The sequence below is a fragment of the Orcinus orca genome, chromosome 19 (assembly GCF_937001465.1).
Source record: "Orcinus orca chromosome 19, mOrcOrc1.1, whole genome shotgun sequence".
Classification (NCBI taxonomy): domain Eukaryota; kingdom Metazoa; phylum Chordata; class Mammalia; order Artiodactyla; family Delphinidae; genus Orcinus; species Orcinus orca.
In genome coordinates, this window is record NC_064577.1 from 47,314,881 (window position 1) to 47,342,450 (window position 27,570).

Consider the following 27,570-nt stretch of genomic DNA (forward strand, 5'->3'; position numbering starts at 1 on the left):
TGAGGGTGTACTCAGGGTATGTAGTGTACACTCCACACTTGTACAGTTTCTTTCCTGTCTCATGAAAAATATCAGTGCCATTTATTTTATTTTTAAAATTTATTTATTTATTTTACTTATTTGTTTTTGGCTACATTGGGTGCTTGTCGCTGCGCGCGGGCTTTCTCTAGTTGCAGTGAGTGGGGGCTACTCTATGTTGTGGTGTGCGGGCTTCCCATTGTGGTGGCTTCTCTTGTTGCAGAGCACGGGCTCTAGGCGCACGGGCTTCAGTAGTTGTGGCTCGCGGGCTCGAGCGCAGGCTCAATAGTTGTGGCACATGGGCTTAGTTGCTCCGTGGCATGTGGGATCTTCCCGGACCAGGGCTCGAACCTGTGTCCCCTGCATTGGCAGGTGGATTCTTAACCACTGCGCCAGCAGGGAAGCCCGTCAGTGCCATTTGTAAGACTACTCCATGATATGTCCATGTAGCTGTTTTTTTCCAAAAATCTTTAAGTAGAATAGACAAGTCAGAAAGATGAGCAGCTTGGCTTTGAACATTCCCTGTTACACTATTAAGTTTTAAAAATGTAGACCTAAGCTTTAGGGTCAGGCAGACATGGTTCAAATCCTGGCTTGCCGGTTACTAGCTAAGTGACCTTTGGTGCATTATTTAACTTCTACGAAGGTGAATTTCTTCTGTAACATGGAAGTTGTTACATATACCTCATTGGATTCCAAGATGCCTTTTTTTTTTCTTAAAATCTTTATTGCAGTATAATTGCTTTACAGTGGTGTGCTAATTTATGCTGTATAACAAAGTGAATCAGCTATACATATACACTTATCCCCATTTCTCCTCCCTCTTGCATCTCCCTCCCACCCTCCCTATCCCACCCCTCTAGGTGGACACAAAGCACTGAGCTGATCTCCCTGTGCCATGCGGCTGCTTCCCACTAGCTATCTATTTTACATTTGGTAGTATATATATGTCCGTGCCACTGTCTCACTTCGTCCCAGCTTATCCTTCCCCCTCCCCGTGTCCTCAAGTCCATTCTCTACATCTGCATCTTTATTCCTGTCCTGCCCCTAGGTTCTTCAGAACCTTTTTTTTTAGATTCCATGTATATGTGTTAGCATATAGTATTTGTTTTTCTCTTTCTGACTTACTTCACTTTGTATGACAGACTCTAGGTCCATCCACCTCACTGCAAATAACTCAATTTCATTTCTTTTTATGGCTGAGTAATATTCCATTGTATATATTTGCCACATCTTCTTTATCCATTTGTCTGTCGATGGACACTTAGGTGTCCATCGTCCTAGCTATTATAAACAGTGCTTCAATGAACATTGTGGTACATGACTCTTTTTGAATTATGGTTTTCTCAGGGTATATGCCCAGTAGTGGGATTACTGGGTCATATGGTAGTTCTGTTTTTAGTTTTTTAAGGAACCTCCATACTGTTCTCCATAGTGGCTGTATCAATTTACATTCACACCAACAGTGCAAGAAGGTTCCCTTTTCTCCACACCCTCTCCAACATTTATTGTTTGTAGATTTTTTGCTGATGGCCATTCTGACTGGTGTGAGGTGATACCTCACTGTAGTTTTGATTTGCATTTCTCTAATGATTAGTGATGCTGAGCATCCTTTCATGTGTTTGTTGGCAGTCTGTATATCTTCTTTGGAGAAATGTCTGTTTAGGTCTTCTGCCCATTTTTGGATTGGGTTGTTTGTTTTTTTAATATTGAGCTGCATGAGCTGCTTGTATATTTTGGAGATTAATCCTTTGTCCGTTGATTCGTTTGCAAATATCTTCTCCCATTTGCGGTACACGGGCCTCTCACCGTTGTGACCTCTCCCGTTGCGGAGCACAGGCTCCGGACGCGCAGGCTCAGCGGCCATGGCTCACGGGCGCAGCTGCTCCGCGGCACGTGGGATCTTCCCGGACCGGGGCACGAACCCATGTCCCCTGCATCGGCAGGCGGACTCCCAACCACTGTGCCACCAGGGAAGCCCCTCTTCCATTCTGAGGGTTGTCTTTTCGTCTTGTTTATGGTTTCTTTTGCTGTGCAAAAGCTTTTAAGTTTCATAAGGTCCTGTTTGTTTATTTTTGTTTTTATTTCCATTTCTCTAGGAGGTGGGTCAAAAAGGATCTTGCTGTGATTTATGTTATAGAATGTTCTGCCTGTGTTTTCCTCTAAGAGTTTTATAGTGTCTGGCCTTACATTTAGGTCTTTAATCCATTTTGAGTTTATTTTTGTGTATGGTGTTAGGGAGTGTTCTAATTTCATTCTTTTACATGTAGCTGTCCAGTTTTCCCAGCACCACTTATTGAAGAGGTTGTCTTTTCTCCATTGTATATTCTTGCCTCCTTTATCAAAGATAAGGTGACCATATGTACGTGGGTTTATCTCTGGGCTTTCTCTCCTGTTCCATTGACAAGATGCCTTTTTTTAATAGCACCTAGCATAGTACCTGACCGATAGCAAGTGCTTAATTTAGTACAGTGGTTCTGGGAAGCCCTATATCAGGCTAATTTAGTCAGAATTGGTTTTTTAAAAAGAAAGCTTCCCAGATGATTCTAGTATGCTGCAAAGGTTGAGACTCTAGTCTAGCAGAAAAGTATTGACTGGAATTATGAAACCTAGCTTTTCCTCCAAGCCTTACTGCAAACCACCAGTGTCCTGTTGCCCCTGGGCCTTACACACCATCTCTGTACCACAAGGAAAATGGACCTCTCTGAAGTCCAGTCTAACATTAAAAAAATCAGGGCGAGGAGCTCTGCAGAACCTGACCTCTCTGATGGCTCAGGATGTTAACCACACAAGACCTTGCCGAGTTCTAAGAACTTGCACCTTTACAGGCTGAATTTTTCATTATCTCTCTTGCTTTAAGATGTCTTGGGCATCCTGGATTTTTTTAAGTGGAAATTATACATTCTGACACATGTCTTTAGCATGTTTTACGTTTGATTCTAGGTAAAAAGCAATGCAGTCCGGGCCCTTGGAAATTTGCTTCATTTTCTGCAACCATCTCATATAGAAAAACCCAGATTTGCTGAAATCATCGAGGAGGCTATCCAGGCCCTAATTTCTACTGTTCTAATTGAGGCTGCCATGAAAGTCCGATGGAATGCTTGTTACGCAATGGGGAATGTATTTAAAAATTCTGCTCTTCCCTTAGGTAAGAATGTCTCCCTCTTCTCTCTGGTGGAGGGCCTCTTTGGACAGCACACACCAGTGTGCATTGTTTGTAAAGCCACAGTATTATTCATAATGTTTTAAAAAATGGAAACATACTGAACACCCCAGTTTAGGGGAAAGGTGAGATAAATCATGGTATATATATTCAGAGAGGTACTTTGTTGCCACTTAAAGTTATGTTTACAAAAAGTTTTTGGTAATCTGGGAAAATACTTCTGATGTTAAGCAAATTAAAACAGGATATGAAAATTGTTTCTACAGTACAATCTCAGTTAATGGATAGAAAAAAGACTGAAAAGAAATTAGTCTAATTATTAACAGTGGTTGCCTCTGAATGGGATGATGAGTAGGATTTTATCTGCTTTCATTTTCTAAGTTTTTTACAGTGAGCATCTATCATTTTAACAATCAGGAAAAAAATAAAGGGGAAAACAGACCTGGGAGGAAGAGGGTATAAATTGGAGATTCCATATGCGCCCTTGGTACTGAAGTGGAATGCTGCGTAGGGATCTGCCTCTGAGTAATGACATGCTGTGCACCTTGATATATCATCAGTGGCTGACAGCTGCTTGGGTGTCTGGATCACAGCCTCCTAATCCCAGTCGCTTGAATTGCCAGCATTTACCTTACATATTTGTCTCTGTGACAAGATTTGAAACATAAGTGTGTGTTCCTGGAGAGGTGAAGCCATTCTGGACCAGCAGAGCCTGCATCACGTTAGGGAAATCTGGCTCTTCTCCCCTTTACTGCCAAGAGCGTCCAGGCAGACCAGTCAGCCGGGAACCAGTGGAGATGTAGCCTCGTGGCTTTTTCCACTGAGGAAACAGCCTGAAGTAACCTTTGGGGTTGGAGCTCATGGAAGCTGGGTATCTGCTGCCTGTCTTCAGAGACATCAGAGATGTTGGGAAGGGCTGGGAGCATTAGGGAAGCTGCCTTCTACTCTGCTGCCCACCTTGAGGACTGAGAACTCCCGAAATGGAGTAAGTGGTAACTCTGACAAGGAATAAAGCTGGCCGATTTCCTGGGGCCAACAGGAAGCGAGAGGAGCCAAGAATCTAGGCATCATCTTCTCAATATTAGAAAATTGAGCCTTCACTTAATCTGAGCCCTCTGTCCCCCAGTCACTGCCTAGACAGTATTTTCTTTTTCTTTGCAATTAAATGCATGACTTGCTTTGTCCAGAGCAGGGTCTAGATGCTAATCTGTGTGATGAAATGGCCTTTTGCCAGCATGAGCAGGGCTGGGCATACAGTTGTGCACTTTGTGCACTGCTCAGAAGCACCCAGCCGAGAGGACAGGTGGGGCTGCAGTTCAGTCCCTGCTTCTCCCACCAAGCCTTACCCCCTCAGACGAGCATCTTCCCAGAGAAGGAGCCTCTTTCTAAGTCACCAAAGTTCCTATTCAGGGTAGCAGAAGTCCTGAGCACATGTCATGCTCATCTAGGGAAAGGGAGAGCTTTGGGAGCCGGTACTTGGCCACTTACCTAGGATCCCATAGTCACTCACCACCCCGATCTTGTAGGATTATTGTGAGAATTAAATGAAAACATAAAATGACTAACTTGAGCACTAGTGTATGTGCTTCCTTCTACCCCTCTCACCCCACTTATTTTTAAACCTTTATTTGCTTTAATGACTATGGATTCTTTCTAGGAACAGCCCTGTGGACCTCCCAGGCCTACAACGCCCTGACATCAGTTGTGACATCATGCAAGAACTTCAAAGTGCGCATCAGATCTGCCGCTGCCCTTTCTGTCCCGGGCAAGAGAGAGCACTATGGATCTGTTGACCAGTACGCTCAGATCTGGAATGCATTGGTCACTGCCTTACAGAAGAGTGAAGACACCACAGACTTTTTGGAATTCAAGTACTGTGCTAGCCTACGGACCCAAATCTGCCAGGCACTGATTCACCTCTTGAGCTTGGCCAGCGCCTCAGACCTGTCCTGCATCAAAGAAACCCTTGAATTGAATGGGGACATGGTCCAGTCCTATATCCTACAGTTTTTAAAATCAGGAACAGAGAGAGATGACACTGGAGCACCCCACAACCCGCAGGAAAGAGACCAGATGGTCAAAACAGCCCTGGAGCACATAAGCAGTGTCCAGGCACTGGCTGGCGACACAGCCAAAAGGGCCATCATGGGCTTTTTAGAAGATATCCTGGCCGTTTATTTTGACTCATCTGGATCACAAGTAGCACTCTTAGGATTAACAAATCGGTGAATATTTTACCGGACCCTCCATGTGTCAAGTGATGACAGGAAGACCTGAGTTTGAGCATCAGATGTGTGGGATTTAATCTTAGGGGCAGAAACAGTCCTTTCACTATTTATTTAGATTGAGTTAGCAGCTATTTAAATTTTTCTCAAAGGGCTCAGCCACTTTAGAGAGTGGTTTCACTGTGTTGGCCATGGCCATGGTTGTTGGAACCCCTGACCTGTGCACGCGGGAGCCAAGGAGTTGGGTTGTCTTGTGGGCTGAGCAGACTGGGGGTTGTAAAGAGTGTTTAGTCTCAGAAGAGTATTTTTAGAATAGCAAAAGGATTTCGGAGTTAGAATGTTGTATATTGTGTCTCTGGGAATTGTTTTTCTTTTATAATAAACTAATGTAAAGCAGTGTGCCCATAATCTACCATTTTTATCAAGTTGCATTTATAGAAAGCTGTGAGCAGAGCTGCTGTTCAGCCAGTTCGTTCTGGTACAGCTGCATCAGTTGCTAAAATACTGAGACGGTTCCTTACAGGTTAATAAATAGCGGTGGCACTGAGCTCCCCAAGTGGCAACCCTGGAAGCCCTCCACGCCTTCCCTCAAGCCTGTAAAGAGTGAACTGGCACGCAAGGGCCTCTGGCCTAGGCCCATGTCCATTTCACCCTGGCCGTAACATCAGCTTCTATCTGAATTTCCTAATGCCCTTTAGGAGAATGTGGTCCCATATGCTAAATTTATGGTTGTTTTGCCACTTTTGGGTTTGTGCTTTAAAAAAGGATTGTTTAATTTAGATGATTACAAAGAAAGGTTTTTAAGTTGTATTTTGATAATGCCCAAGCAGTTATAAAAAGTAATTTCTCACTGAAAAATTATTGACATTTAAATTTTGTGTACATCTCTTGACCACCAACAATTTATTGGAAATTATTTCAGTCAGGAATTTAGAGATATATAATAAAAGATTCCACACTTATACTTGATATGGGATAAATAAGAATCAAGATACGTAGAGTGGGTTTGGGCAATATATTATTTACCTATGGTTATTTAGCTTAAAATACATATTTCACAGCATACATACGTCCTCAGTTTTTCTTCTTTGCCCTTAAGATACTCTTCTCCCTCTGTGTTGTTGTATGTTCAGAAAATACTGTTTAGGCAAAGACTAGGGAACAGAGTGCTCAGAGAGCTGAAGGCTCACTTTTCTGTTGGTAGAGTACAAGTTTCCAAAGAATGAGACTATCAGCACAGTAAAAACTACCATATAGAGCATTCTTTAGACTTGCTTTTCTTTGGAGATGATTCTGGACACGATTTTTTATAGAGGCCATGGAACTGAGTTGAACCTGTACTGACCCTGCAATGAATCTTAGGACTTCCTTCTCTTGAAGGAATATATTCTTAGTAGCAGTTTATTTGCTTGTTGTTTTCATGAAAGTAAAAATGTGGCATATATAACTTATTCCTGGTTCTTTGGGCTTTCACTGGTGGGTTCCTTGATAAAATATCTGTGAAGTGACTTTGAATGGTTTTACTTGATTCACTCTTATCCTTTGCTTATCTTGAATAAAATCTAATTTTTTTCTTTCTAAACCTTTTGCTTCCATTAAGGTGTCCAGGTTTCTGAAAACAGATGTTAATATTCGTATGCAGGGAAAAAGCAAGGGTAAGCACTTCTAGAAATTCCATAATGCAGGGCGTGGGCTTCCGTCCCAGTGGGGTGCTGATTCTCTTCTCCCTGTGGCTTTGTGGGTGTACACTTGGGCCAGGGGCTCCTCTCAGACACCTGGGCTGGGGCCTCAGTAAAGCTGCCATTATGAAAGGAAGCCACTCAGAGAATAAAGGGCCGGAACTTATTTGACGCAGAAACAGTAGGAAGTCTGGCTCTGATACAGAATTCTAATTCAGAATGCCAAATTCTGAACTTTCTTTTGATATTTGAAAGAAAAATTTGGAGGAATCAGCTTGGCACAGATGTCTAGATTCTTTATTCATTGAACTGACAGCATTAGGAAACATCACTTATATTCAAACCTTTCCTGTGAAACCCACTAATTCCTGCCCACTTCTAGAACCCGAGGAAGACGCACACTGTAACCTCTTTTGTAGAATTAGTTAATGGTAGAGCCAGTGCCCTAAGGTGATTAGAGGGTAGACAGAAACCTCCTATAGAATAGCAGGGCAGCAACTTCCCTGATTTTGGTATTTGTATGTGAATCCAGACGAGGAGCAGAATCTCACGAACGTAAGAGCTAAGTGAGTTCTAGTTACTCCGGTTCATTTGGCCTTCACCTCATTAATATAGTGCAGCCTCTCTGGAGACATAATTCTAAACAGGAGCAGCTGTGTCAATGGAAAAAGCCCTTCCTTGAGAATTATTGCTCTGCAATCTATTCTATGACCTAGTAGGATTGACTGTAGGAACACAGGTATTTTTTAAATTTAGAAGTTCTGTTAACAAAATGTTATCACATTGATAGGTCAAATAAGAAAACTCATAAAAATGGTCATTTTTATGGTTACTGAAAGAGCACTTGATAAAACTCAATGTTCTTTACTGATCAAAAATCCTTTTAAAGATTTTAAAGAATAAAAAAAGATGCTTCGTTAACATCATAAAATATTTCTATCTTGATGGTGACTTTGCTAAAAAAGTCACAACCAAGACAAGCAAGCCTGTCAGCACCACTGTTACCTAACATTGTGTAATTTGATAGTGTGATTAAATAAACCAAAAGTAGAATTTTCCAAGTTTTTTCAAAGAGAGGTTCCAAATTATCTTTATTTGTAGAACACCAGTCTGAGGGATGGAATTCACAAATAATTATTTGTAGAAAATCAACTCAGAAAATAATAGAATAAAAGTTCTGTAAGGTAGCTGGTTACAAAGTAAATATGCCAAAATCAATAGCTCCTCTATATATCAACAATAACCAATAAGATTTTTTTAATGTTAAAAAAGATCCTATCGGGCTTCCTTGGTGGCGCAGTGGTTGGGGGTCTGCCTGCCGATGCGGGGGACGCGGGTTCGTGCCCCAGTCCGGGAGGATCCCACGTGCTGTGGAGCGGCTGGGCCCGTGGGCCGTGGCCGCTGGGCCTGCGCGACCGGAGCCTGTGCTCCGCGACGGGAGAGGCCACGGCAGTGAGAGGCCCGCGTACCGGAAAAAAAAAAAAAAAATTCTATCACAATAGTAATAAAAAGAATAACATACCCAGGAATAAATCTAACCAAAGCCTATGCAAGGATTTTGTGAAAAAATTTAAAAAAATTTTTGGAGGTCATTGAAGACGACATTAAAAAAAAAAATGAGGGCTTCCCTGGTGGTGCAGTGATTGCGGGTCCGCCTGCCGATGCAGGGGACACAGGTTCGTGCCCCGGTCTGGGAGGATCCCACGTGCCGCAGAGCGGCTGCGCCCGTGGGCTGTGGCCGCTGGGCCTGCGCGTCGGGAACCTGTTGCTCCGCGGCGGGAGAGGCCACAGTGGTGAGAGGCCCGCGTACCGCAAAAAGGGAAAAAAAAAAAAAATGAGAAGATATACCATGTTCCTAGATAGAAGGACCCTTTATTATAAAAAGACCATGTCTCTCTGAATCTATAAATTTAGCTTAAGTCCTATCAAAAACAATATTTTTAATGGCAAAATGATTCTAAAGTTCATCTGGAAAAATGAATGTAAAAATTCAAACCAAGGATTAGGCTTCTAGCCACCACACTGCAGGGGAAAAGAGAATCTCTTCCTCAGTTAGGGTGCCCTAAGGGAGCATTTTTCAGCCTTTGTAAATCCACGGCCCTGTTTGTTACATAAAAATCCATCTCTTATTCTCATTCCAGTCCTAGCCCACCCTGTCTCTCCCACTGCATGCAGCTGTAGTGCCTGGACTCAATGCATGGAGCAGCTATCTTGGAAAGGAAAGAATAACAGGAAGATCAGGGAAGGAAAGGGGAACTCCGAGTACCACCAAACTGGCAGTAAGTTTACTGTTTTTCCCACTCTGGTGTCTCCTGGCCTGGACTCCAAGCAGGCAGAATCCTGGACCTGCATACCATGAAGGCAGAAGGAGCTCCCAGAGAAGCTGTCTATTTCTGGTCCTAGGATGGGGCAAGAGGGCCTATGTAAGTCAGAGAGAGTCAGGGAGATCCCTGTTTATTGCTGCTTCTCATCTCCCACTCCAGCCCCTCGGCAATCCCACTGCAGCAGAGGCTGTCACAGCCAGGCAGGTGCCTAAAACTTCAGGGAGGGGAACCGTTCTCTCTGACCAGAGGAAGTGCGGTCCCAACAGCAAGAGAGTGATGCCCATTGCTTTCTCTTGCTCTCTGGGTTTTCTCATTTGACTTCTTGGTGTGATAATATTTTGTTAATAGAACTGTGACACCAGAGGGAAATTCAAAACCGTGAGAATGAAGGAAGAGCACAGAAATGGGAAATATTTGGATAAATAGACTATTTTTCTCATCTTAAGCTTCTTATAACATGTATAATCAGTTAAAACAAGACTTACAACATTGTCTGACGGGGTCTTCAGTGAATATAGGTGTAATACACATGAAAGTTACCACATAAAGAGGAAGTGTGAAGAGATTTATACAGTAGTAAGATTTCTATATTTCACTTGAATGATAAAATATTAATCCCAAACAACCTATGAAAAGTTAAGTATTTTTTAGTCGCTAGAGAAACCACATGCACACACACACAAATTACACAGAAGATATATTTAAAAACTCAATAGGTAAAGTGGAATACTAAAAAATATTCAAATAATCCAAAAGAAGACAGGAAATGAAAGACAGGAATGAAAAACATAGGGAACAAATAGAAAACAAAAAACAGTAGACCTAAATCCAAACATATCAACAGTTACATTAAGTTTAAAAGGTCTAAGTATACTAATTAAAAGTCCGAATGTAAAAGTATCCAAGACCCAGCTATATGCGTTTTATAAGAAACCCATTTAAAATAAGTAGTATAGGTTAAAAATAAAAGGAGAAAGAAAAATATACCATGCAAATACTAATCAAAAGAAATTTGGAGTAGCTATATACTGTCAGACAAAATAGACTTCAGAGCAAGAAAATTTACCAGGCATAAACATGGAAATTGCATAATGATAACAGTGTCAAGTCACAGAGAAGACCTAACAATGGTAAATGGATATGAACCTAACAACACATCTTCAAAACACATGAAGCAAAGACTGATAGAACTGAAAGGAGAAATGGCAAGTCAGCAATTAACAGTTGGAGACTTTTAACACTCACTCCTTTCTCAGTAACCAATAGGACAAATAGACCATATTCTGGATCATGAAACTGAACAGATTTTTAAGAATTGAATTCGTACCAAGTATGATCTCTGACCATAATGAAATTAAGCCAGAAATCAATCTCCAGGACATCTCTAATTACTTGAAATTAAATAACATACTTCTAAGTAATCCATAGGAGGTCGAAGGGGGAAGTCTCAAAGGATATTGGAAAATGAGAACTTAGAAAATACTTGAAACTGAACAAAATGAAAATATAATAGTATTTGATATATAACATATCAAAATGTATAGATGCAGCTAAAGCAAAGCTTTGATGGAAATTTATAATATTTGGTACTTATTTTAGAGAAGAAGAAAGGTTTCAAACAATCACCTAAGTTTCAAACTTAACTAGGAAAATAAGAAAAAAACCTAGAGCAAGCAGAAGGAAGAAAATTATGCTGAGTGAAAGAAGCCACTCTCAAAATGTTACAAACTGTGATTCCATTTACATGACATTATGGAAAAGGCAAAACTTTAGGAATGGAAGACAAATCAGTGGTTTGCAGGGATTGGGATGGGGGCAGGATTCGACTACAGGGAAGCATGAGGGAGTTTTGGAGGGATGATGGAACTGTTTGGAGTCCTGATTGTGGTGGTAGTTACATAAATCTATGCACGTGACAGAACGCATAGTACAGAATACTCCCCCAAACATCTATAATTTTAAAAAATCTCTCTCTCTCACACACACACACACACACACACACACACACTCGATCTCTCTTTCTCACTGTACAGACTGTATCTTTGTATCATTGGGTACACATAGCCAACTGTGTGCCAGGTATAGTAGCACTAAATACATTTTTAAAATATATTTTAAAAGATGGGGGTTTATCTTATGCCTAATTATAACGGTAATAATCAACATTTATTGGCTGCTTTTTATTTGCCAAGCACAAAAATGATCCTAGATGCATTATGTTAATGCATTTCTAACACTTAAAACCATCCTATTGTAAACAAGAATATATTTTGTAGCTATTTGTATTACTTAAACATTTAAAATCTTTTTGGTTCTCTGATTCTTTTGGCAAACATTTTTTAAATTTTATTTTTTATTTATTTTTGGCTGCCTTGGGTCTTCGTTGCTGCGCGTGGGCTTTCTCTGTTTGTGGCGAGCAGGGGCTACTCTTCGTTGCGATGCGCGGGCTTCTTATTGCAGTGGCTTCTCTTGTTGCGGAGCACGGGCTCTAGGTGCGTGGGCTTCAGTAGTTGTGGCATATGGGCTCAGTAGTTGTAGCTCCCGGGCTCTAGAGCGCAGGTTCAGTAGTTGTGGTGCACAGGCTTAGTTGCTCCGTGGCATGTGGGACCTTCCCAGACCAGGGCTCAAACCCATGTCCCCTGCATTGGCAGGCAGATTCCCAACCACTGGGCCACCAGGGAAGTCCCAAACATTTTTTTTAATTGAGATATTGTTGATGTACAATATTATATAAGTTTCAGGTATACAACATCGTGATTCACAATTTTTAAAGGTTATACTGCATTTATAGTTATTATAAAATATTGGCTATATTCCTTGTGCTGTACAATATATCCTTGTGGCTTACTTATTTTATACATAGTCGTTTGTGCCTCTTAATCTCCTATTCCTATTTTGCCCCTCCCCCCTTCCTTCTCCCAACTGGTAACCGCTAGTTTGTTCTGTATATCTGTGAATCTGTTTCTTTGTTATATTCACAAGTTGGCGAACATTCTTAAAAGTACATACAAGCTGCAGCATGTCTTGGAAACTCAAGTTGTAAACTATAGCTATGTAGCAGGACGGCCAGCAGATGGAGACAGAGAACACAAAATGATTCAGACTCAGGGCTCTCACCAAAGCTGTGATTCTCAAGCTCGGGAGCTGCAGCACCTGGATTTCAGGTTGCTCTCGTTAGAGCAGTGTTTCTCAAACCTGGCTGCACGTTGGCATTACTTGGGGAACTTAAAAAAAAAATACCGATTCTGAGTTTAGTGGTCGGGGGTACTTTTGCCATTGGGAGGTTTAAAATCTGCACAAATGATTCTAATTACAGCAAAGTTTCAGACCCACTACTTTAGAACACACACCAACAGGCGGTCTCAAGCTGGCATGTTTCAGAATCACCTGGAGAACTTGTGAAAACAAGTACCCAGACTGTTGTAGTCTTCATTCTTTGGAGAACCAGTGCATATTGAAATGTTGATGTATCAACTTAAGACAGTTACATATATAATCAGGACTAAATCTGATATAGTCTCAGACTAGATTCTAATATATCAGAGTAACTTCAGGCATCAAATGTTTAAGAAAATTTTATAGGAGAAAAATTGTAATTGAGAAAACGCTAACCGTGAACTTAATTTTTCCCCTGGAAATGGAGAGATGCCCTGGGCCACCCCTAGCCTGTCTTGTGTAACACAAGAGCAAGGTTCCCAAGACTGGCCAGCAGGTTCCCTCGTCAGAGAAACATAGCCTACGCATGGTGTCGGGTTCCAGAAGTTTATAGTCGTGTTTGGTCATTCCATGGAAGGCATCAGGAAAAAGTAGAGCTGCTCAGGCAACCGGATTCCCAGCCTTCATGGTGCAGGCTCCCCCAATTTTTTTCCACTTTCTTTCACCAAAGTGTTTAAATTATTTTAATATTAAAACCATCATAGATTCATTTTCTAAATAACATTTATTGATTTTCCATATTATACAAGTAATGAATCTTCATTGTGGAACTTTAGGAAAAAACAAAACAATAAATATATGTAAGTAAGAATGACTTGAGATAATCACTATTATCATTTTGATATGTTTCATGATACATGTCTATGTATGTGTATACACTGTGTGGACTCACACACTTCAGTTATGTGTGTGTGCACATGAACACTCTTCCAGATATATTGTGGGAAATTAGTCTACAAAATTGTGATCATAACCTGTATACTTTCTTGTAGCCTGCTATTTTACTTAACAATGTATCATGAGCACTAAATACTCTTCTAAAACATGACTTTAATGATTTGATAATAGTCCATAGTATCAGTATTCCATAATTTATCCAGTTCTCTATGGGACATGGTTTTCCAATTGTTTGTTGATTTATATGCACTCTTTCATAGATGTTAGAATTTTATCGGGATGTGTGATGTGAGGCAGAGGTGTAACTGTGTGCCTTCCCAAGCAGTCAGCCAGGTGTCTACACCACTGATGTAGTAATCATGCAATAAACAATTAAAACATACTTGGAAAACTATAAGACATTGATGAAAGAAATTGAAGATGATGCAAGCAGATGGAAAGATATACCATGTTTATGGATTGGAAGAATTAATATTGTTAAAATGACGATGCTCCCCAAGGCAATCTACAGATTCAGTGCAATCCCTATCAAAATACCAATGACATTTTTCACAGAACTGGAACAAATAATTCTAAAATTTGTATGGAACCACAAAAAGACCCTGAATAGCCAAAATAATCTTAAGAAAGAAGAACAAAACAGGAGGTATCATGCTCCCTGATTTCAAACTATGCTACAAAGCTACAGTAATCAAAACAGTGTGGTACTGGCACAAAAGCAGGTACATAGATCAATGGAACCAAATAGACAGCCCAGAAATGAACCCACATTTATATGGGTAATTAATCTATGACAAAGGAGACCAGAATATACAATGGGGAAAAGACAGCCTCTTCAATAAATGGTGTTGGGAAAACTGGACAGCTACCTGCAAAGTAATCAAACTGGACTACTTTCTCACACCATGCAGAAAAACAAACTCAAAATAGATTAACGACTTAAATGTAAGACCTGAAACCATAAAACTTCTATAAGAAAATAAAGGCAGTATTTTTTGGATATGTCTCCTCAGGCAAGGGAAACAAGAGCAAAAATAAACAAGTGGGATTACATCAAACTAAAAAGCTTTTACACAGCAAAGGAAGCTATCAACAAAATGAAAAGTCCACCTCCTGAAAGGGAGAAGATATTTGCAAACAATATATCTGACAAAGGGTTAATATCCAAAATATACAAAGAACTCATACAACTCAACATCATAGAAACAAACAACCCAATTTAAAAATGGGCAGAGGACCTGAATAGACATTTTTCCAAAAAAAGATATACAAGGCCAATAAACACACGAAAAGATGTTCAACACTACTAATCATCAGGGAAATGCAAATCAAAACCACAATGATATACCACCTCACACCTCTCAGAGTGGCTATCATCAAAAAGACAACAAATAACAAGAGTTGGCAAGGATGTAGAGAAAAGGGAACCTTCATTCACTGTTAGTGGGAGTGTAAATTGATGCCACCGCTATGGAAAACAGTATGGAGATTTCTCAAAAAATCAATGGTTGTTGATCCTTTACATGAAGGGAGAATCACATATGGTGAAGTTCATGACATGTGTACCTTTTGAGCTGAAATATGAACACTCATGAGCCTAGATGTAAAGAACACTTGCCCTTGGTCAGGGAGGGACTGGTCAGACCCGCACCAGCAGGAGGTGGTGAAGTTAGGTAACTGGCCCAAAGTGGCGGAGTCTGAGCTCTTTCCAGTAACAAGCCCACCTTACATACACAAACCCAAGTGTGTCCCATCTCATGGGTTCAGATCGGAGTACCTTCAGGTCCCTACACTTTTGGAAAAAGTTTAGCAATATGTATCCCAAAAGCCTTAAAAATCTTCCCACCTAGGAATGCCACTTCTGGAATTATTGTAAGGAAACCATCCAAAATGCAGGCAACACCTACTGTATAGCACAGAGGACTCTACTCGATGCTCTGTAATAAGCTGTATGGGAAAAGCATCTAAAAAAGAGTGGAGGGCTTCCCTGGTGGCGCAGTGGTTGAGAGTCCGCCTGCCGATGCAGGGGACACGGATTCGTGCCCCGGTCCGGGAAGATGCCACATGCCGCGGAGTGGCTGGTCCCGTGAGCCATGGCCGCTGAGCCTGCGCGTCTGGAGCCTGTGCTCTGCAACGGGAGAGGCCACAACAGTGAGAGGCCCACATAGCACAAAAAAAAAAAAAAAAAGAGTGGATATATGTATATGTATAACTGATTCACTTTGCTGTACACCTGAAACTAACACAACATTGTAAATCAACTATACTCTAATAAAAATTAAACAAAGAAATAAAAAAAAAATGCAGGCAAATAGAGATTCATAAAGCTATCCATCACAACATTTTAATGGACAGAACTGGAAATAACCCAGATGTAAAACAGCTGGGCAATAGTTAAATCCACTATGGGACCTCTCTATGTTAAAGACCTTACAACCATTTAAAATGTTTATGAAGAGTTTTGAATGGTGTGGGGACACATTTATGTTATAATGTTAAGGAAATAAAATAGGCTACAAAAATTTAATGCATATGTTTTAATAACAGCTCTGTTGGTACACTAAGGAAGAAAAATTTTCCAATGTATTAGGCGTGGTTATTTCTGAGTAGAGAGATGAGTGATTTTTCATTCTATTCCATATATTTTAAAAAATATTTTGTCCTTTTATTCTACATGTTTTTGTGTAGTTCCAAGTTTTACACAAAGTGATCAGGAAAAAGTACACATTTATTTAAAAAGAAAACAAAAAGACCAAAAACTGAGTTACCAGTAAATATAAATGGCATTATAAGCACTATTGTGGTGTCCAGAAGAACTTCCCCTATCTGAATGATGCCAGTTTGGACTGGGGAATGCCACCTACCAAACCCCAGAGACCACCTGCCCTATGTTGTAGTATCTGTGTAGAACACACATTATTCCTTAACAATTTTATAGAAACTAACTCAGTTTTTTAAACTTAACTACATGTATTTTAAGATAAAATTTTAACTACTCTAAAATTAAAAAATAATACCACTTTCTATTCATGAGACCTAACCATAAAAATAAATACCATAAAGCAAAACAAATTACCAAATTCTAGACTGGTAAAGATTCTGAGCTTGAGCCCTTTTTTCTCTCTGTTTAATAAAAAGTGGGGGCAGAGGGGAGAGTGTTGTCAGGGAGAAAGGGACAGATTAGCAAAGTTTTGAGAGTTATTAAAATGTCCTAGCTCATCAACAGACCCCATGAATCAGAAAGATTGAAAGATAATTGAAGCGATCTTCTCACTGGAGACTTTGATTTGTTTTTAATGATTTGCCCAGGTAGCACCCAAACTGCCCACTATACCACACCCTGGGGGAAAGTGCCAGACAGTATTCCTAGCACCAGTGGATCTCCCTCAGTCTGTGGCCACTTGTCCATCTGGTTTTAAGGTCAAGGACAGGTGTTTCTACCATGAACGCCTTTCCATTCCTCTTACAATTCCAAAGTCCTACCTTGTTCAAGACTTTGGTGTTTCCATGCAATACTCCAATGCCTTCATCATTTATTTGCAAAGCATGTTTTGCGGCTTATAAAACCATAAACTTGCTGATACTGTGCCAGTTCTGATCTGAAACAGGCCAGGCAAGTTTAAAAGGGCGAAAAGATGCCACCAGTGCTCAGAAATGGTGGAGGCCAGATAAAAGCTTAGGACACTTAAATTCACTCATTATACAGAGAGGAAACTGAGGCCCAAGAGGAGGGTGGGACCGATGACCAGTGACAGAGTTGGGTTACATCCGGGTCCCTGAATCCCAGTCCAGTGTCACCTCTCTGCTGCACTCCATCTGAAGTTTGCTCAGAACCAAAGTCACTGTTTGCTTTTATCATGAGAGGTTTGCTTACTTTGGAATCTCTTTCCAGCTGCAGGACCAGAAACTAAAATCAGAGACCAATAAAGAAGAGAAGGGTCCTCCTGCAAGTGTTTCTCCTTGCTTCCTAATTAAATGTCAGTGACCTCACTTCTCCCTCTCCTGATTGACACCCAGCTGTGGGCTTGCTTGGCTCAAGGAAGAATCATGGATCTGTGAACTTTGGCAGAAGGTAGGGACCTCATCTCACTCAACCGACATCTAGAGAGACTCTCCATCTGCTAGCGTCCTGGTCCAGCTGCCTCACTCATAGAGGAGACTGAGTCCCAGAGAGGAAGGGTAACTTGCTTAGGGTTTCCCAGCTAGTAAGCAGCAGGGCTAGGCCTGGAATACAAGTCTTCTGCGTCCAAGGTCAGTGCTCACTTTAAAAAAAAAGTTTTTAAAATAAAATTCTCTTTTAAACTTGGACAGGGAGAACTGTAGCATCCATGGGACCCTAAATAAAATTCATTTGTTTAATGCATTCATTCAACAAATACTGATGAGTGGGATATGCCAATATATGATTGCCTGGCAGCACTAAGGAGCCATCAAGGTTTGAGGTCATGAATCTAAAGTGTGAGCTGCCAGCCTAGCTGAGCATTTTTCTCGAACTTCATTCAGGTACATGGGGTCAGGTGCTAAGTGAGCAGAGAGTCAGATCTAACCAGGGTTGTGATATTGCCAAAGGAGTGTGATAAAGGAAGGGGACAAGAATTGAGGGGATGTAAAGAAGTGAATACGATGAAAAATCATAGGATTTAAACGTGAATTTTATTATAAAAACTTTTTTTTTTTAATTTCACACAACGAATTTTGAAACCGAGTTGTGATGCACGTTCAGGTTGAGATGGTAATATTGTCATCTTTGTTTGGAAGCTGTCTTGAGGGTGTTTGCTTGGGCAGGTGCAACTTGGAGACAGTGGAGGCTCTGCTTGATTTAAATTGTTGTTTGAGCCAGTGCTCGACCTGAGAGCCTCAGGACTTTCCTTCCTCCGGAAGGAGGCTTTTGAGACAAATCTAGGGGCTGGTCAAAGCTCAGGAGCTGCAGCTCAACTTCTAAAGCCCTTTTATAGTGTTATTTGTATAAGTAAATAGTTGGCTTCCTATTTCAGGGAGGGACATATTTGTCCTCAAGGCTGCCTCGTGTCCTGGGCAACCACCGGGGTGCTGGAAAACACAACTGCTCCTCTCCTGACGTTGTTTTGAAATAGCCAGGGCAATTTGGACCCTTCCACCACAAAAATCAATTGTATCCTGAAGCTGAAATGCAAGCCACCCTGCGTCCCCCACTCAGTTTTGTATTCTGTCCATCCCCTACCTCACTGTAGCCTTACTAAGAATCTGGCCTCCTTTCCACTCATTGTAGGAGCCCATGCGGATGATCTGCATTACTTAGTTTTCATTGATGTCGGCGGTGGTAATGATTAAGTGGAAACACCCCACCCCATTCAAACGTCTCCCTCTTCCCTGCTGATCCCCATTGCGAGAGAAAGTGCAGTGTGCCTTCCAATATTCCTCCCAGAACTTGTGGCTGGAGTGCAAGTGAGGTGAAACAGTGGAAAGCAAGTCCTCTTGATTCCAGTCACACCACCACCTTCCAGCAGCTCCAAATGTCAGCCTCCTCCCCAGGTGGATGCAGCAGTCTTTGGAAAAACTCAATGGATATTTCACTACCAATTGGTACCAAACAATAACTGAAGGTATAAGCAAAGCAGAAGTATATGCATATATAAAAGTGTACCAAGATGCATACTTCTGATGTGTTCTCTTTACATAAATTGTAACCCAGGATAAAAATTTTAATAAAGCAGAATTCTAGAATCCTAACTAATGTAGGATCTAGGCATGGGGGCAATCAAGAATGCTGTTACCCACTTTAAGATCCCAGTGTTCTGGGTTGCCTTTGACAAGAGGACATCAAAACAGTGAAGAATGATTGCCGATTGTTGTTTCAAAAACAGAACAATAAAAGGTAAGTCACCCCACCACCGCACACACATACACTTGCCCTCACATTCTCAATCCCTAGAATAGATCTGAAAAAGAAAAGCCCAAGAAATTCCAAGCATGCATACCTCCCCAGATAAGACAGAAATGGAAGAAAACCAAACTTTTTAAAGTAAGCATTTTGATCTTCATGCAAACATGGAGTTAATCTTGGGACAGCTAAGCACAATTACACAGATGAATTCATTGTGTGAAATGGTCATTGAGCGTAGAGAATGTTAGTGCCAGTTCAGAGTCCAAGCTCTGTAGGGGTCATACCTGAATCTGCTGAGCTGAGCACATGGAAACCTCGGTGTGCATTCAGGCTTGACCACTCTTCTTAATTTATTTCAGAGCTGCTCACTGGGGTGGCTTTAGGAAATGCAAATAGAATGTCCATAGTGGTGTTTGAAGACTGCAGGGTTTTGATGCATGTTCAAATGAAAATATAAATAAAAATCTCTGTGCCTGTATTTACATGGATTAAAGTTGTTCTTAAGATTATGGTCTGGGGCTTCCCTGGTGGCCCAGTGGTTGAGAGTCCGCCTGCCGATGCAGGGGACACGGATTCGTGCCCCGGTCCGGGAAGATCCCACATGCCGTGGAGCGGCTGGGCCCGTGAGCCATGGCCGCTGAGCCTGCGCGTCTGGAGTCTGTGCTCCACAACGGGAGAGGCCACAACAGTGAGAGGCCCGCGTACCGCAAAAAAAAAAAAAAAAAAAAGAAGATTATGGTCTGATATTTATAATCCTTTACTCTTCCAACTGGTTTTTATTCAATTTTATGCATACAGAGAGGACACAAGCAAAGCACTAGATTGGGTGTGATGGTACCCAGGTTCTAGCTCCAGTTCTGTTTAAAGTCTCCAGGAATCCTGGGGTACTTCCTCCTTGACTCTGGGCCTTCACACTTATAAACTGAGGAGTTTGGACCACATGGTCCAGCTCTAGTTCTGAGGCTACAATTCAGTGGAATTTGGAAACACCATTTCACCTCCAGGATTTTATTTTGAGCAAACGAGAAATATTTTTACAATGTAAAATGCATGTGACTCTACAGCCTGATGGGCCTACCAAACCCACAGACTTAGGGCCACAGTTGGAAAGAACTCAAGTCCCTGTTCCAACCAAGAGAAAATTCTAAACATCAGGTATCATCCTCCATGGTGAATGTGTAAAAGTCAGTACTACAAAGGAACTATGTTATTGAGATGATTCTCTCCCTGTTTATAACCATAAAATATTTGCACTGAAAGAGTCCTTAACAAGCATGGAGGCCCAGAGAGGTTAAGCAACTTGCCCAAGACACACAGGCAGCAGGAGGGAGTCAGGACCAAAATGTAGGTCTCCTCATTCCCAGCCTGGTCAGGACTCCTGCATGTGCCCTTCAGAGTTAGACAATTTCACCTTTAGAATTTTTCTTTCCGGGACTTCCCTGGTGGTCCAGTGGTTAAGAATCTGCCTTCCAATGCAGGGGACATGGGTTCGATCCCTGGTTGGGGAACTAAGATCCCACGTGCCACAGGGCAACTAAGCCTGCACACCACAGCGAAAGATCCCACATGCCGCAACGAAGATCCCATGTGCTACAACTAAGATCTGACACAGCCAAATAAATAAATTAATTTTTAAAAAAAGAATTTTTCTTTCCATATTCACCAGTACCCTTCACGGGGAATGGAAATGTTAATTTTTATTTTTTAGAGTTAATCTTGTTGAAATCCACTAGAGAAATGAATATTGATGAAAAATTCACAGTTGCCTAATCTTAGGACAGTTTCACAACAGAAATGATGAAGGTCTTTGTTCCAAGCTGTCCCTGCCTCATCACCAGAAGCAGAGGAACCAGGAGACAAGAGAAGGAAAGGGGATCCCAGGATTTCTCAGGCGCAAGCAGGAGCAACCTCAACTGCGGATGTGTGTGCTGACTTTCTAAGTCTGAATCAGAACAGGGTCCTGGCCTGCTGATGGAGCTTGGGCCTATGGAAAACAAGCTGGTCTTAGAATAAAAAACAAAGCCAGGTATGTCCCACAATGTCCACTGATCTTGCATTTTTGGGAAAGACTCCCATTTCCAGCATTCTCAAATGTTTGAGCCACCAACACACGTCCCCCCCAAATCAAAGCTTCTGCACAAGGCACCACACCTCTACTCGAATGCACTCGAATTTAGGGACCATATCTGCTACATGTCCACCAGGGAGAGGTGGCAGGACCTGGAGGCAAGGGGAGGAATTGTCAGCTGAAGCTGATGGGGGTTACACTGGTGGAAATAGCTCACAACCAGGGGAGCCGAGTTTCACTGCTCTTGAGCTGTGTGACTTGGGCAGGAAACTTATCCTTTCTGTTTCCTCATCTGTTAGGTGGGGAGAATCATACCTCCTGAAGGCATCGTTAAGGGAATTGAAGGAGAGAACATGTTCCCTTCCTCTCTCCCTTTCCTTAGCAGGATCTCTACTGAGAGATGCTACCATTTACTGAGCACCCACTAGGTTGCTCAGCTAGTGGGTGCTCAGTAAGTTCAACTTATCTTTACAACTGAAAGTGTTTTCACACATGTCAGACATGGTAAGATATGGTACCCGAGGTAGGATGTCACTTTGACACCCAACACTCCCCCAACGCAAACCAGTATTACGGTCATTTGTGAAACAGTGGCATGGCACGTGGTTCACTTGTATATTCTCTGGTGTCTGTAAGATGAACTTCCCTCTTTCTCTTTTCCTTCCCAGTTCCCACTGTATTCCTAGCGCTCTCTCCTGTAGGTGATGCTTAGCCCTAACCCTTCTTACATAGGAAAAGCAGCTTCCCATATCTGAAAGAGGAGGGACCGCACTGGACTTGGTGAGACACCCTGTCTTCCAGCCCACATGTCCCCTTCTCACTTTCCCATACACACGGTCTCCCACATAGCTCCTTCCATCCTCACACTGGTCACTGCTGGCCATCAACAAGGTTCAGGTGCAGAAAGAAGTGCCTGTCAGGGGTCAGCCTGGCTCTGCCACGCACTGTGTGACCTAAGCCAGTCCACATTCTCTCTCCGAGCCTCAGTTTCCCCACTGGTAAAAGGAAGGATCTGGATGAGGTGCCCCTCCAGGGCCACTCCAGCGTGGCCTTCATGTGATGAGGGTTATCTTCCACCAGAAGATGCTTCTTTTCCCAGCTCCCAATGTATAAGGACTCCTCCACTCACTCTAGGTGGTTCAGACTTTGTTTAAAAAGGATCTCATTTTACCAGGTTTTTGAGGCCAAAATTATCCCAACGTCAGCGGCTAAAAGCAAATCAGATCAAAAAGCATCCATGTGCCTCATGTGAACACAATTTCTGCTTTGAACCTGCTGCCAAGTCTAGGGCTTATCAGCCAAAGTGTATGTGAATTACCATACGAAAGAACTCTCTTGGATCCTATTTAAAAGAAGCCTCTTTTCAATTTAGGTAAGAGAAACACCCAGTCCTCCAGAAAATACATATAAATTTTTGTCTAAATGTCCAAACAGAGTTATGGCCACAGAAGATGTAATTATCTCCTTCTGGGATAAAGGAATCTTCCAGCTACTAGGGAGAACCAAGAAGCCAGAACGTCCTGCTCGAGACGGCAGCAAGGCCACCACAGAAGGTTGTCCACATTGTTCACTGCACAAGGTGCTCCACTGTTGAGAGGGGAGGGACGTTGGAGCAGAGCCTGCCCTCCACTAGCCAAGCCACGTGCCCGGTACGAGATTACGTCAGGTCAAAGGGAGGCACACCTCTTGGGAATTCAGCAATGGCAGCGTTGATGCTAGCAGACAGCCTCCAGCCTGGAGAAATAGGCCTTTCCTCTGCTTAGAATACATCATCTTCCAGAGGCTCATGGCAAGAGGAGACAGCAGAAAAGCAGAAGTGAAGGTGGGGTCCTGGGGTGGGTGTGAGGAGAAGCTCCTTCTGGAGACCATCTTAGTGTCTGGAGGGGCATGGACCCCCAATGCCTCGCAGTCGGCTTCCAAAAGAGCACTTGAAAGAACCCAGTGAGACTGCTCCCCACTACCCCTGTCCTCCACTAACCCTCATTTAGGGCTCAGCCCAGGCTTCCCTGACCTCCCAGCTGATGCCAGAGTCCCTGGTGTAAGTTCTCAGAACAGCTTTGTTTTTCCTCTATAAGGTTCATGTGGCACTTTGCAATAAGATGTGTGTAAGTAGTTTGATTCACCTCTGTCTCCCCGGCCAGACCGTCAGCTGTACGAGGCAGATTGTGTTGGGCTTTGCTCTTGGATCGCCAGCGCAGCGTCCGGGGCACAAAGCAGGAACAGAAAAAGGATGGAAATTGTGTGAATGAAAGGGCAGGGGTCTTGCACTTTTGCAGCCCTTCCTGTTTGGGCTCAGAGACATGCAGTCTCCATGACCTAAGCCCTGTGCCCAGGCCTAGGGGACAGAGACTAGAGAATATACACCCAACCCTGGCCTGGCATCCAAAACACACATGAAGACCAATAAAAATACAGCTTTACAAGTTCACCCCAAGAGACTTGGGCATCTAGGATTTGTATGTTTAACAAGGTGCCCCAGGTGATGCCAAGCTGCCTATTAGGGTTGAGAATCCACAGGTGTTGTTGCCAATAGGTGTAAGGAACCGAAGATACCAAAGCGCAGGAGCCGAGGGCCCACCTGAAGGCTCACGGAAGGTTTTCTGGTGGAAATGACACCTCAGCCAGGTCTTGATCAAAGTGAGTGACATGGAGAAAGGAGAGAAAGGCTTCTGGGTCAAAGGAACAGCATGAACAAAAACAGAGACCGGAGACCACGTGAGGCACGCTCATGGGTAAGGGCAGTGGGATTGAACCAAAATGACAAGAGTTTGGCTGAGGGTAGAAAACCAAGCACAAATCACCCACTACTTAACTGGGCTCCCAGAAACTTCTGGGTGGGGAGCCCACATTTCAGCAACCCACAGAGAAGTTCTTCTGCACCCCTTTTTTTTTTTTTTTTTTGCGGTACGCGGGCCTCTCACTGCTGTGGCCTCTCCCGTTGCGCAGCACAGGCTCCGGACGCGCAGGCTCAGCGGCCATGGCTCACGGGCCCAGCCGCTCCGCAGCACGTGGAATCTTCCCGGACCGGGGCACGAACCCATGTTCCCTGCATCAGCGGGCAGACTCTCAACCACTGCGCCACCAGGGAAGCCCTGCACCCTCTTTTAATGGAGGCCCCATTCCTATTTTTGGTTCCATTTACCTTCTTTTCTTATCTTCTTTCTCTATGGAGACTGTGGCCTAATAGAATAGCCTTCTGAGCCCAGTGCCATGAGGGCAGTATTGCCAGGGCCTTCCTTGATAAATAGGCTTGACTTAAGAACTCCAAGTTGTCTTGGCTAGAAATAAGAGATTGCTGAAGCTGACAAAATGGCGGCATCCGCAGCCAGCAGCTATGGCCATGGGTGTCCAGTATGGCAACAAAGGGTCATCTTACTTGATAAAGAAGTGATGACTGGAGCATGACGGTCAGGCCGCAGGGGGACCTGCACATCATGATTCACCTGTCTTTCCTGGACCCAGAATGGGGGCGGTGGGCTAAGACTGGAAATGACGGAGGGGATGCACATGGGATGGGAGGGCAGACCCTCAATGACCTGCCTTTCCTGGAGTGGCCGCAGTCCACGAGCCGGGGGCTTCAGGCTGTAGGAACATCTCTCGCCCCCACCCTGGGCTCCCATCCATCCTTCCACATCTTTCCACTGCCTCCTCTCTCCTCGCTCGTTCCGTCCTCTTCTCCCCTCCTGCACGGTTTGGTCCACGGGCCTCAGCTGGGCTGGCAGGCACATGCTCCCCCTTAAGTGGACTTTTTAAACTGGACTTTTCTACTGAGGCTGGCTGTTGCCTGGACAGGTTTTCTAAGACCCGCGAATATGCTGCAGAGAGGAAGGGAGAGTCCTGGGCACATTTCCCCCCACTTTGGAGGGAAAGGGAGGTGGCCCGTAGGAACCGGTGTGGATCTGAAGTTCTCAGCGTCCGCGCCAAGCTGTGGAGCAGGCGTCTTCTGAGAAATGCCCATGCCACAGTTCAGTGCCGCCCCACCGGAGCCTGAACTATCTTGTCTGCTGTCCAGTTACAAATTAATCTCTCGGCATCAGTGATTAACTTACTCGAGCCACAGGAGCTGCTGAACCAAAACAGCCCCTTGGGGTGAAGAGTGTCCAGCGTCGTGTGGTGTGTAGCTCTGCCTGTGACCCTCCTCACTCTGGGCCTTGTGCTGTGTCAGCAGGGGAACCGGGAGGCCAGGGTCCCACTCTGGGCACTGCTGCTCTGGAACGCTCCCCCAGCCCCTCAAAGTGGAGATCCGCACAGCAAAGGGCTGGGGTTTGTTTGTCCAGTATGTTTGTCTGCAAGGAAGGTTTTTAAAATGGGGTTGGGGTGGGTATATCCTCTGGAGACAAATGCCACCCGAATACAACAGGCTGGGACTGATATGGAAGAATGGGGAGCCAAACTTAGGGATTTGACGGATGTTCAGGGAACTTACGGGTCATCTCTTAGAGTATAAACCGTCACAGTGGGAAGAGGCCCTGGAGATCATCAGTCGCAACTTCCTAATCCTACAGACACCAAGAGAGAGGGCTTGACTCACCAAAGGTCCCACTTTAGAGCCAACAGGAGAGAAAGAACACATGTCAAGCTGTGTGTGTTTGTCTGAAGGCTCATTTCTTCACCACCGTGAGGATAGGCAGCATACCACTCTCTTTGGAGAAAAGACCAGGGAATCCTTCCATACAGCACTTGTACCATTTGAAGGTCTCCAAAGTAAAGTTTCCCTGGTTTTTCTGAATAATCCTGAAAAATCTGGTCTCACTTCTTAGTTCCAGGGCTTTTCAGCAATTTAAAAATGATGGCTTTATTCACCTCAGTGGTCATCCCCAGAAAACCCATAATCCCCGTCTAACCATGAGAAAAACATCAGACAAACCCCAACTTAGGGCCATTCTATCAAGAACCTGACCAGTCCTCCAAACCGTCAAGGTCATCAGAAACAGGGGAAGCCTGAGACACCATCACAGGTCGGAGGGGCCTAAGGAGACAACGATAATTGAATGCAATGAAGTGTCCTGGATGGGATCCTGGGACAGGAAAAGGACGTTAGGGAAAAAGTAGTGAAATCTGAATAAAGTGTAGAGTTGAGTTAATAGGAAGGTAACAGTGCTGGCTCCTTAGTTGGAACAAATGTACCACAGTAGGTAAGATGTTAACAATGGGGGAAACTGGGGGATGGACGTATGGGAATTCTCTACTATCTCAGCAACTTTTCTATACATCTAAAACTTTTAAAATAAGGCATTTATTTAAAAATTTTTAAATAGTGCCTTTTGATTTACCTCAGACTGGAACATTTATGAGATGTTTAATCACAGTGCCCATAACGTGGTAGGTGTGGAATAACAAGCATCTGAGAGAGGAAAGCAGGAACAGGGAGGGAGGGATGGACAGAGGAGAGACAGAGCAAGAAGACAAGGTGACACGGAGGAGGAAGACATCAAGGTACAAACTACAAAAGTAACTGTAACCATCCAGCCACCGATGACTGCACAAACAGAAGGTGGTACATTCAGAGTGGAGTAGTATTGGCCATAAAAACGAATGGAGCCCTGATCATTGCTACACTGTGGATACACCTTGGAAATATCACACTGAGTGAAAAAAGCCAGCCACAGAGGCCACATTACTGCATGAGCCCGTTTATGTGAAATGTCTAGAAAAGGCAGAACCACAGGACAGAAAGTAGATTAGTGGTTTCCAGGGATTGGGGGCAGGGGAGGTGGCAAATGACTGCTAATGGGCAAGGAGTTTATTGCGGGGCTGATGAAAATGATCTGCGATTAGATGGTGGCGATGGCTGCACAACCTTGTGAATATACTAAAACCACTGAACTGTCCCCTTTAAAAGGGTGAATTTTATGGTGTGAATTACATAATAAACTAAAACATAAAATGAAAATGTTAAAAAGTCAATACAACTTAGTCTCTTCCTTCAAGGAGCTCCCGGTGTGCTGGGGGAGACTGTTTCGGTCCAGGTAAATGTAAGCCTTTCCCCTTGTCTATAAGCTGCACAGGACAGGAGCTGTGATAGTTTTGTTTACTACTGATCCCAGCACCCAGCACAGTGCCTGGCCCCTAACAGGCTCTCAAGAAGTACTTACTGAATGAAAGATTGAGTGTGTG

General features: G+C 43.2%; 2 protein-coding genes across 10 annotated transcripts in view; both read left to right on the forward strand.

Annotated features, from left to right (window-relative positions):
• The window catches only part of HEATR6 (HEAT repeat containing 6), a 50,967-nt gene extending 37,275 nt beyond the window's left edge, over window positions 1-13,692 (forward strand). Inside the window, exons 19-22 of one of the 2 annotated variants that reach the window (XM_033431544.2) lie at window positions 2,962-3,166; window positions 4,839-5,406; window positions 7,007-7,061; window positions 9,227-13,692. In XM_033431544.2, coding sequence (XP_033287435.1) covers window positions 2,962-3,166; window positions 4,839-5,406; window positions 7,007-7,022 — 789 coding nt within the window. In that variant the 3' untranslated portion in view covers window positions 7,023-7,061; window positions 9,227-13,692. The other variant, XM_004271705.3, reaches the window with a different exon arrangement.
• HNF1B (HNF1 homeobox B) overlaps window positions 9,227-27,570 on the forward strand; it is a 176,409-nt gene continuing 158,065 nt past the window's right edge. For all 8 annotated transcript variants that reach the window (XM_049702271.1, XM_049702272.1, XM_049702273.1 and 5 more), the window contains exons 1-2: window positions 9,227-9,364; window positions 17,415-17,594. The gene's annotated coding sequence lies outside the window, so the exon portion shown is untranslated. The remainder of the gene's footprint in view (window positions 9,365-17,414; window positions 17,595-27,570) is intronic.